Source organism: Triticum dicoccoides, chromosome 2A (assembly GCF_002162155.2).
Source record: "Triticum dicoccoides isolate Atlit2015 ecotype Zavitan chromosome 2A, WEW_v2.0, whole genome shotgun sequence".
In the NCBI taxonomy this organism is placed as follows: Eukaryota; Viridiplantae; Streptophyta; class Magnoliopsida; order Poales; family Poaceae; genus Triticum; species Triticum dicoccoides.
The window spans coordinates 73,463,498-73,475,719 of record NC_041382.1 but is presented as its reverse complement, the minus strand read 5'-3'; the positions used below and the strand labels follow the sequence as shown (position 1 = coordinate 73,475,719).

General features: G+C 43.6%; 1 protein-coding gene across 1 annotated transcript; it reads left to right on the top strand.

Moving 5' to 3' along the window:
* Window positions 1-9,318: 9,318 nt before the first annotated feature.
* LOC119358994 (protein SRC2-like) lies at window positions 9,319-10,394 on the top strand. The gene has a single exon (XM_037625359.1). It carries the CDS (start codon window positions 9,368-9,370, stop codon window positions 10,172-10,174), a length of 807 nt encoding a protein of 268 aa, XP_037481256.1. The 5' UTR covers window positions 9,319-9,367; the 3' UTR covers window positions 10,175-10,394.
* The last annotated feature ends 1,828 nt before the right edge of the window (window positions 10,395-12,222 follow it).

The following is a 12,222-nucleotide window of genomic DNA, read 5'->3' as shown; positions in this document are numbered from 1 at the left end:
GACAATGACATACCCGATAAAAAATAAGAAGACGAAGAAGAAATAAAAAGAGGAGAAGAAGAAAGGAATAGAGGAGAAGATCGAAGAAAAAAAAAGAAGAAAAAAAGAGGAGAAGAAGAAAGGAATAGAGGAGAAGAAGAGAAAATAGAAAATTTCTCTTTTCTCTTCTTCTCCTCTATTCCTTTCTTCTTCTGCTCTTTTTTTCCTCTTCTTATTTATTTCTCCTCTTCTTCCTCTCTCTTCTTCTCCTTTTTGTTTTCCTTCTTCCTAAACTAAACATAAACTAAAATAATCCTAAAACTAAACGATATTATCGGGACGAGGTATATCGACAATGAAGAAAAAAAAAGAAAAAGAAGAGGAGAAGATTTTCTATTTTCTCTTCTTCTCCTCTTCTTTTTCTTCTTTTTTCCTCTTCTTATTTATTTCTCCTCTTCTTCCTCTCCTCTTCTTCTCCTTTCTTCCTCTTCTTATTTTCCTTTTTCCTCTCATTCTTTTTCTTCTTCTTTCCTTTCCTAGCTAGATATATAAAACTTTTCTAAAAATGTATCTTTTGCATATATAAAATTTTTCACTCTACATTTTCGTACCTATGAAAAAATAAAGTTTCTATACAAAAGTGCACAATTTTTATGAACAAATTACAACATCTAAATTAACTAGACATCTAAATAAATATAACTACACATCCAAAATTTTCCTAATCTTAAAACTAAACTAAACATAAACTAAAATAATCTAAAAAACATGTAAAAACATCTAAGAATAGCATCTAAAAACATCTACAAATATAATAGCACCGCGCAGGGGCGGAGGGGCACGGTGGAGGGGCCGGCGCCAGTGCCGGTGGGGCAGGGTAGGGGCGCAGGGGCGCGGGAGCAGGCTGGTGCTCACATGGGGCGACAGTGTTGGAAATATGCCCTAGAGGCAATAATAAATTAGTTATTATTATATTTCCTTGTTCATGATAATCGTTTATTATCCATGCTAGAATTGTATTGATAGGAAACTCAGATACATGTGTGGATACACAGACAACACCATGTCCCTAGTAAGCCTCTAGTTGACTAGCTCGTTGATCAATAGATGGTTACGGTTTCCTAACCATGGACATTGGATGTCGTTGATAACGGGATCACATCATTAGGAGAATGATGTGATGGACAAAGACCCAATCCTAAGCCTAGCACAAGATCATGTAGTTCGTATGCTAAAGCTTTTCTAATGTCAAGTATCATTTCCTTAGACCATGAGATTGTGCAACTCCCGGATACTGTAGGAGTGCTTTGGGTGTGCCAAACGTCACAACGTAACTGGATGGCTATAAAGGTATATTACAGGTATCTCCGAAAGTGTCTGTTGGGTTGGCATGAATCAAGACTAGGATTTGTCACTCCGTGTGACGGAGAGGTATCTCTGGGCCCACTCGGTAGGACATCATCATAATGTGCACAATGTGATCAAGGAGTTGATCACGGGATGATGTGTTACGGAACGAGTAAAGAGACTTGCCGGTAACGAGATTGAACAAGGTATCGGGATACCGATGATCGAATCTCGGGCAAGCATCATACCGATAGACAAAGGGAATTGTATACGGGATTGATTAAGTACTTGACATCGTGGTTCATCCGATGAGATCATCGTGGAACATGTGGGAGCCAACATGGGTATCCGGATCCCGCTGTTGGTTATTGATCGGAGAACGTCTCGGTCATGTCTGCATGTCTCCCGAACCCGTAGGGTCTACACACTTAAGGTTCGATGACGCTAGGGTTGTAAAGGAAGTTTGTATGTGGTTACCGAATGTTGTTCGGAGTCCCGGATGAGATCCCGGACGTCACGAGGAGTTCCGGAATGGTTCGGAGGTAAAGATTTATATACGGGAAGTCCTGTTTTGGTCACCGGAAAAGTTTCGGGGTTTATCGGTAATGTACCGGGACCACCGGGAGGGTCCCGGGGGTCCACCAAGTGGGGCCACCAGCCCCGGAGGGCTTCATGGGCCAAGTGTGGAAGGGGACCAGCCCCAGGTGGGCTGGTGCGCCCCCCCACAAGGGCCCAAGGCGCAAGGGAGAGGAGAAGGGGGCAAACCCTAGGGCAGATGGGCCCTAAGGCCCATCCTGGTGCGCCTCCCTCTCCCCCCCCTTGGCCGCCCCCTTAGATGGGATCTAGGCTGGCCGCCACCCCTAGGGGTGGAAACCCTAAAGGGGGCGCAGCCCCTCCCCTTCCCCTATATATAGTTGAGGTTTGGGCTGCTCATAACACGCGAGTTCCTCTCCTCTATATGACGCAGCCCTGCATCTCTCCTTCCTCCTCTCCCGCGGTGCTTGGCGAAGCCCTGCAGGATAGCCACGCTCCTCCATCACCACCACGCCGCTGTGCTGCTGGTGGATGGAGTCTTCCTCAACCTCTCCCTCTCTCCTTGCTGGATCAAGGCATGGGAGACGTCACCGGGCCGTACGTGTGTTGAACGCGGAGGTGCCGTCCGTTCGGCACTAGGATCTCCGGTGATTTGGATCACGACGAGTACGACTCCTTCAACCCCGTTCTCTTGAACGCTTCCGCGCGCGATCTACAAGGGTATGTAGATCCACTCCTCCCTCGTTGCTAGATGACTCCATAGATAGATCTTGGTGACACATAGGAAAATTTTGAATTTATGCTACGTTCCCCAACAGGCGGGGCACGGTGGGCGACGTGTCGGGGCCGACAGGGGTGCGAGGGTCGACGCCATCGTCGGGGCAGAGGGCGTCAGCGGCGGCGGTGGCGACGTTGAGCAACCTGACGGCGTCGGTGGTGGCGGCGATGGCGATGTTGAGCAGCCTGACGACGTCGGTGGCGGCGGCGACGACAAGGTGGAGCTGGGGCGTCGGGCGGCGACGGCGACGAGGAGGAGCAGGGGCGTCGGGGGAGAAGAAGTGATGGATTTCATCAAAATTGCTAAGTATTTTCTTACATACCCAGGGCATTGGTACCGGTTCGTGGCACCAACCGGGACCAATGCCCCCTTTAGTCCCGGTTGGTGCCACCAACCGGGACCAAAGGTCTCATTTCAGCAGCCCAAAGGGCGGGAAGCGGGTCCCAGTTGGTGGCACCAACCGATACCAAATGGCGGCATTCGTACCGATTGGTGGCACAAACCGGTACGAATACCACCCTTTGGTACCGGTTGGTGCCACCAACCGGGACCAAAGGCCTCGTGCTCCCCGTGGCCAAAACTTTAGTCCCACCATGCTAGTTGAGAGGGGCGCGGAGTGGTTTATAAGCCCCACTGCCGCACCCCTCTCGAGCTCCTCTCGATTGCAGGCTTACGGGCCTAATTGTCACTGCTATGCCTGATGGGCCTACTGGGCCTTCTGCGGGCCTGAATCCTGGCACATGGTAGGGTTTCTGTCATATTCAGCCCGTGGTGGCCCAGTAGTTGGCACTTTTTTTGCTTTATTTATTTTATTTTGTTTCTACTTACACCAAAACCTTACTGTTGCTATTTTTATTTATTTTATAAAAGTTTATTCATTTTATTAAAGTTTATTTATTTTACTTTTATAAAGTTTATTTTGTTTCTACTTCTTTATTTTATAAAAGTTTATTTTATTTTATTTTGTTTCTACTTATTTATTGTATTAAATTTTAATTTGTTTTATTTTATAAAGTTTAATTTAATTATTTTATTAAAGTTTATTTATTTTACTTTTATAAAGTTTATTTTGTTTTTACTTATTTATTTTATTAAATTTTAATTTATTTAATTTTGTTTCTACTTTTTATTAAAGTTTATTTTGTTTCTTTCTGCTTTTCATGTTTTGAACAGAAAATACTTTGATAATTTCAGTGGCATGAATTTTATATAATTTTAGTTTAAAAATACTAGAGGTTTATAAAAGCTTTTTAGTTCATTCCTTTTGCTATTAAAGTTTTATAAAAGTTTTTGAGTTAATTTTCTTTTTGTATGGCATCATCATTTCATCCACATAGAATGTGCAAGAAAGTACAGAGGGTTACGGCAACAACTGGATGCACTTCGTGTACAAAACGGACAATCTCTTTCGAAGTATGAGGGTTTCGTACGAAAACTTGTGTGTTACAAAGGGATTTCATTTTTTCGAACTTATTTGAACTCCATAGTTTTTTTGTGTTCAAAATACACCATTAAATCCACATCAATAGTTTTCAACCCTTTCTGACTTCATTTGTTATTTTTCATGCATTTACTGATTATTTTGAGCTATAAGACCCTGAAATTGAAAAGCATTTCAAATGAACTCTAAAAAGGTTGAAAGTTGGCATGGTATCATCATTTCATCCACAAAGCATGTGTAAGAAACTACAGAGGTTTACAACAAAAATTGGATGCACTTCGTGTACAAAACGAACAATCTCTTTCGAAGTATTAGGGTTTCATACGGAAACTCATCTATTACAAAGGGATTTCAACAGATTGAACTTATTTGAACTCCAGAGTTTTTCTGTGTTTAAAATGCACAATTCAAAGCAACATCATCAATTTTCAACCCTTTCTGACTTCATTTGTTAATTTTCATGCATTTACTGATTATTTTGAGCTATAAGACCCTGAAATTGAAAAGCATTTCAAATGAACTCTGAAAAGGTTGAAAGTTGGCATGGTATCATCATTTCATCCACATAACATGTGAAAGAAAGTAGAGAGGGTTACAACAAAAACTGGATGCACTTCGTGTACAAAACGGACAATCTCTTTCGAAGTATTAGGGTTTCATACGGAAACTCATCTGTTACAAAGGGATTTCAATTTTTTGAACTTATTTGAACTCCAGAGTTTTTCTGTGTTTAAAATGCACCATTCAAAGCAACATCATCAATTTTCAACCCTTTCTGACTTCATTTGTTAATTTTCATGCATTTACTGATTATTTTGAGCTATAAGACCCTGAAATTGAAAAGCATTTCAAATGAACTCTAAAAAGGTTGAAAGTTGGCACGGTATCATCATTTCACCCACATAGCATGTGCAAGAAAGTAGAGAGGGATACGGCAAAAACTGGATGCACTTTGTGTACAAAACGGACAATCTCTTTCGAAGTATGAGGGTTTCATATGGAAACTCATCTGTTATAAAGGGATTTCACTCTTTTAACTTATTTGAACTCCAGAGTTTTTCTGTGTTCAAAATGCACCATTCATAGCCACATCCTCAATTTTCAACCCTTTCTGACTTCATTTGTTATTTTTCATGCATTTATTGATTATTCTGAGCTATAAGACCCTGAAATTGAAAAGCATTTCAAATTAACTCTGAAAAGGTTGAAAGTTGGCATGGTATCAACATTTCATCCACATAACATGTGAAAGAAAGTAGAGAGGGTTACAACAAAAACTGGATGCACTTCGTGTACAAAACGGACAATCTCTTTTAAAGTATGAGGGTTTCATACGGAAACTCGTCTGTTACAAAGGGATTTCATTTTTTTAACTTGTTCGAACTCCATAGTTTTTCTGTGTTCAAAGTGCATCATTCAAAGCCACATCATCAATTTTCAACCCATTCTGACTTCATTTTTTATTTTTCATGCACTTATTGATTATTTTGAGCTATAAGACCCTAAAATTGAAAAGCATTTCAAATGAACTCTGAAAAGGTTGAAAGTTGGCATGGTATCATCATTTCACCCACATAGCATGTGCAAGAAAGTATAGAGGGTTACAGCAAAAACTGGATGCACTTCATGTACAAAACGGACAATCTCTTTCGAAGTATGAGGGTTTCATAGGAAACTCGTCTGTTACCAAGGGATTTCATTTTTTAACTTATTTGATCTCCATAGTTTTTTTGTGTTCAAAATGCACCATTCAAAGCCACATCATCAATTTTCAACCCTTTCTGACTTCATTTGTTATTTTTCATGCATTTACTGATTATTTTGAGCTATAAGACCCTGAAATTGAAAAGCATTTCAAATGAACTCTTAAAAGGTTTAAACTTGGCATGGTATCATCATTTCATCCACATAGCATGTGCAAGAAAGTAGAGAGGGTTACGGCAAAAACTGGAAGCACTTCGTGTACAAAATGGACAATCTCTTTCGAAGTGTGAGGGTTTCATACGGAAACCCGTCTGTTACAAAGGGATTTCATTTTTAACTTGTTTGAACTCCATAGTTTTTCTGTGTTCAAAATGCACCATTCAAAGCCACATCATCAATTTTCAACCATTTCTGACTTCATTTTTTATTTTTCATGCATTTACTGATTATTTTGAGCTATAAGACCCTGAAATTGAAAAGCATTTCAAATGAACTCTGAAAAGGTTGAAAGTTGGCATGGTATCATCATTTCATCCACATAGCATGTGCAAGAAAGTAGAGAGGGTTACAGCCAAAACTGGATGCACTTCGTGTACAAAACGGACAATCTCTTTCGAAGTATGAGGGTTTCATATGGAAACTCGTCTATTACAAAGGGATTTCATTTTTTAACTTATTTGAACTCACGAGTTTTTCTGTGTTCAAAATGCACCATTCAAAGCCACATCATCAATTTTCAAACCTTTCCGACTTCATTTGTTATTTTTCATGCATTTACTGATTATTTTGAGCTATATGACCCTGAAATTGAAAATCATTTCAAATGAACTCTAAAAAGGTTGAAAGTTGGCATGGTATCATCATTTCATCCACATAGCATATGCAAGAAAGTAGAGAGGGTTGTGGCAAAAACTGGATGCACTTCGTGTACAAAACGGACAATCTCTTTCAAAGTATGAGGGTTTCATACGGAAACTCGTCTGCTACAAAGGGATTTCATTTTATTGAACTTGTTTAAACTGCATAGTTTTTCTGTGTTCAAAATACACCATTCAAAGCCACATCATCAATTTAGTACATATAACTCTCAGGAATAGATAAGTGACCAAATTAATAGAAGTTCATCATCACATTAAAAACAAAGTACATACATAGTTCTCATTGAACAACATATAGCTCTCCAGAGCATCTAGTTAAACGATACATTGATACTATGTAAAACCTTTCAATGCAACAACAAATGCGATCATAATTACAACCAAGGTAAAAATTGATCCAATGGCATAATGATACCAAGCCTCGGTATGAATGGCATATTTTCCAGTCTTTCTAATCTTCAACCGCATTGCATCCATCTTGATCTTATGATCATCGACGACATCCGCGACATGCAACTCCAATATCATCTTCTCCTCCTCATTTTTTTTATTTTTTCCTTCAAGTAATTGTTTTCTTCTTCAACTAATTTTAACCTCTCGATAATAGGGTCGGTTGGAATTTCCGGTTCAACTACCTCCTATGTAAATAAAATCTATGTCAACTTGATGGGCATAATTGTCATAAACAATAAAGGAACCAAATAGTTATAAAAGATAATATATACCACATCCGAATCATAGCCAGGACGAGGGCCGGCGGGGGCGGATACCAAAACCATCACACTATATGATAACAAGCAATAATAAAAGCAAGAAAATTAGACAAGTATCTATCTAAAGTAAGAATTTTTTTTCTTTCAAAAGAAGATAAGAACAAGAGGCTCACCACGGTGGTGCAGGCGACGAGATCGGCGTGGGCGATCGACAGCGGTGAAGACGGGGACGGGACGTGACGGACCGCTAAACCTAGACAAATCTCGGGGAAAATGGAGCTTGGAGGTCGAGCTTCGAGAGGAGAAAGCTTGACTAGCGTGGCTCAGGCATTTCATCGAACACCTCATGTGCATAGGAGGTGAGCTAGAGCACCCAAATGCCCTCTCCTCGCCGGCCAGAGAAAACAGAGCACTGTGGAGTGCTCTGCTGCGGCGACGGGGTATATATAGGCAACTCATTTGTCTCGGTTCGTGGCTGGAACCGGGACTAAAGCCCAGCCTTCTATCCCGGTTTGAGCCAAGAACCGGGACCAATGTTTGTGGGCCAGGAGCGAGGCCCATTAGTCCTGATTCGTGCCTAGAACCGGGACAAATGGGTCCATACGAACCGGGACCAATGCCCACGAGGCCCCGGCCGGCCCCCTAGGCTAAAGAACCGGGACGAATGCCCCCATTGGTCCCGATTCGTGACTGAACCGGGACTAATGGGCTTGCCCTGCCCGAATCAAAGCCATGTTTTCTACTAGTGGTAGGCCCTATCAGAAGATTTGTACATAAACCGAGTTTTTGTTGCATACGATTGCAAGGTGTCCATTGATGCAATTAAGAAGGGAAGCTCAGCAAGTTTCGGTGCTGTAGTTCAAGAAATACTACTAGCTAGATCTGGTAATTTTTTTCATGTGTTTTTAGTCATGAGTATAGAATCTCCAATATGCAGGCTCATAATCTTGCAAAGTTTTGTTAGGGTATGGCTGCCATGTCTGGTTAGGATAGGACTTCCCGGTGATCTTGTATTCATCCCTGTAAACATCGTGATGTATGGAGTTATAAAGTTTTGTGAGATTCTAAAAAAAAGCTCGATTGGTGTCTTTGAGTTTGATTATTCAACATTTGATTTGAATGTATTTTAACAATTCAAAAAAATATTACCCATTTTTTACATGAGGAGTATGAGTTTTTTTTGTTTCATTATCATTTGTAAGTTCAATTTGAGGAATGTTTTTTTTCTTAGGTGCTCATTTTTTCTGTCCTTCAATTTAATGTTTTTATCCAGCGTTTAAATTCACATGGTTAATCAAATAACTTTGTTACCTACCACTCCCTCCATCCCACAATGTACGACGTTTTTTGACATATACTATGCGACGGAGGGAGTAGTTATTACCTACATAAGAATATTTATTTGTAATTATAGAATTTCTCCTTTTGGAAAGAATACATTATGCATGCAGTTCTTTCTGCCAGTTCTTCATGGGCAATTGGGCATGCAGCTGGTCCACAGTTATGATTGTGAACTCTATTCCGTCTAGTGGAAAAGATCATGCACCTTCCACTCTTCCAGTAGTTTGGAAAATTATATGTCGCATCAGTGGGAAAAAGTAGAACAATCTTTCATCAGAAGCAACCTAACAGTCTTATACAATTCACTGATTCATAACCATAATCCATAGGTATTCTAGAAGAGATGTTGAGATCTTTAGAGTTTAAAATTTAGAATTTTGTATATCAAATGTGATCGGTAACAAGCTAGCTAGCTGTTGCGCACATTCTGTTGAAATGTCCATTGGCATCGGATGCGTGCACATCCATGCAGGCGTGTTGCCCAGGCGCCAAACTTGGAGCAGGCGATCGACTCGTACGTCGCTGGCAGCGGGCCCAGCACGACTCTTCTATACATACCCCCTGCGCGCCATGGCGGCAATAAGCCCGTACAGCAAAGCTCGCAGCTCGCCACGTAGTTTCCCTTTCTCCAACAGCGCTGGGGCGGTTAGCAATGGCGCACAGGGTGCTGGAGCTGACGCTGGTGTCGGGTCAGAACCTGAAGGATGTCAACGTGTTCAGCCGCATGGAGGTGTACGCCATCACGTCCGTGTTCGGCGACCCTCGCACGCGGCGGTGCAGCCAGGTCGACCGCGACGGCGCCCGGCACCCGAGGTGGGACGAAACGTTCATGTTCACCGTCCCGCCCACGGCCGCCAAGGCCGCCGCCGCGGGCGCCTACCTCCACGTGCTCCTCCGCACGGAGCGCCTCTTCGGCTTCGACGACCGCGACGTCGGCGAGGTGTTCATCCCTATCGCCGACCTGCTGGCCTGCGCCTGCGTCGGCGGCCCGCCGCGGTGCGAGTCGTACCCGGTCCGGAAGGTGCACTGCACCGAGCACCGGGGCATGCTCACCGTGGCGTACCGCTTCGGCCCCGTGATGGTGCCGCTGCCTCATCATCAGGACGAAGGGTCGTGCTCGGACGACTCCACGGTGGTGGGGTGCGAGCTGCCGCCGTGGCAGTACTGTCCTCCAACGTACGTATACGCGCCGGAGGCGGCGGTGCCGCGCTACCCTCAGGCGTGTGCTCGCATGCCGCCGGCGCCCAAGCCAGCTGCCGGCTGTGGCACGGCCGCTGCGTCGCCAGCGCAGAAGAAGTATTACGTAAGGAACGGCAGCTTCGCGCTGGGGCTCGGGACGGGGCTGCTCAGCGGAGGCTTCGGGGGGATGGTGTTCGGCGACATGCCGCCGTCGGACAAGGCGGCTCATGACTCCGGGTACAAGCCCACGGCCGCCGACGGCGCAGGAGTTGCCTTCTGAAAACTTCCCATATTCATCAGGATATATAACTAAATAAGCACGTCAAACTTGAATAAAAACTTGACATATTCATCAAGATCGTGAGATGCACACGGTCCAGTTAGGGTACATTCCGCCACTCCTGTAGTCTACTTGTCTCTATTGTGTTGTCACTTTTTTTTTGACGGGTCTATTGTGTTGTCACTTTGCGCGCTGTTCATTGCAGTGTAGTACTTGCTTAATCGGTTCTTTCTCCTGTGAGTGATTAAACTTCAAATTTACTTGCTTAATCGGTTCCTTCTCCTGTGAGTGATTAAACTTCAAAGTTCAATTCCATTACAAATTGACAAGAGCAGCATGCATCTGGATCCAAAGTGCAGCTGTGGAATCTAAGTGTTAGAGCGTCGATCCACAACAATGTTTATTGGAGGCGACGTTTGTGATGCAATGCATCTACATCTGACAATAAGGGTCAATGGATCGAACTCATGATGCATAACGATATTTTTTAAGAATCGGTCACCGCGGAAGAGAATCCACATCTGAATTCCGTTCAAAAGGAGCATAAGGATAACAATGGTGAGCCTGATCATACCCGGATGTACTCAAACCTGAGTCGATGGCTACTCTAAGGCCCAACAACTTGAACAAGACAAACCATATCATGAGAACACTTTGCATTTGTCAGTTGGTCAATGTCATGGAACACTTGTGCATTCTAGGAATAACAAACGAATATCCACGGGATTGCAACGATCAAGGGGTGCCAAACGCACCCAAACCTCTTGGGGAGGTTGCAAGAGCATGAGTTGAAGAGAAGGTTGTTAGTCGGTTGCCCAACTGCAAGGAGTATATAGCAAAAAACTACCACATTACAGGCTACTAGTAGAATGCCCGTGCGTTGCCACGGGCTTTTGAAATATTTTTGTTGAGTTGTATAGACATAATGCGTAAACTTTCACATGTAGAGATAAGATAGCACGGGAATGTCGGTGCCTTGCCATGTGCTACGATTTTTTTGCTAGAATTATGTAAACATAACGCATGTCAAATTTCACATGCAGAGACAAATAGCACGGGCACAATCAGGGTATTTATTGAAGTCCAATTCACTTGCAATGTAAATTGATAAAAGAGATAAATTAACACTATATAAATATAGAGCGGTGATCCAACTAAAATTCTATTAAAAATTAATATCTATTGTTCCTTGTGTTGCGCTTAAGAAATTCTCACACAATATTAGAAATGTTGTCTTTAGCTTCATTTGCATGATATTTGAGCAAGTATAATAAAACTTTTTCCTCAGCTTACATTGGTCAGATTTTTTTTGAAAATGAGGATGTACCCCCGGCCTCTGCATCTGAATGATGCATGCAGCCATTTTATGAATTATTCTTAAAGACCTTACAAAGTAATACATCCATACGCCTGAAGCCACCATCCAAGGAACACCTGTTGCTCCTATCCCCTTGATGAAGGGGTGCCAATTGTCCGAGCCTAATACCAAATAGACATCGCAGCAAAGCCTAACATCTAACGCCAGATGCCCCAGCCTAGCCACATACCGGGACTGGGTTACACACCGGTCCGACGCACTCACACGGTAGCAGATGTTGGCCTAGAAGTTCTCCACGGCGATGCCTCCAAGAAGGGAACGTCGCCGAAGAGCGCCGCCATTGCCGGCCTTGACATCTAGCCGAGAGCGGGTTTTCACCCAGATCTATTCGAAGAACTCCATCCACCTTTTTGTGCACGGATCGCCAGAAGGAAACAGCCGTCGCCGCCTAACCGGCCACGGCACCACCACGGTGCCAGAGCGGCCGATTACGTTAGGTCCACCGCGCAAGCCTGCCACCGCACACCAGATCCGTCGACCCGCCTAAGCCCAACTGAGCCCGGCGAGATCCGAGATTCCGACCACCACCACGGGAGGCTGCGCCGCCGCCGTCGCCACATCCTCTGCCGAGATCCCGTCGCACCGCGCCGCCGAATCACTGGAGTGGCCACGTTGCCGCCGCCAGAGGAAGATGCCACCGCGCGCGAGGGAGAAGACCCCGCCGCTACCG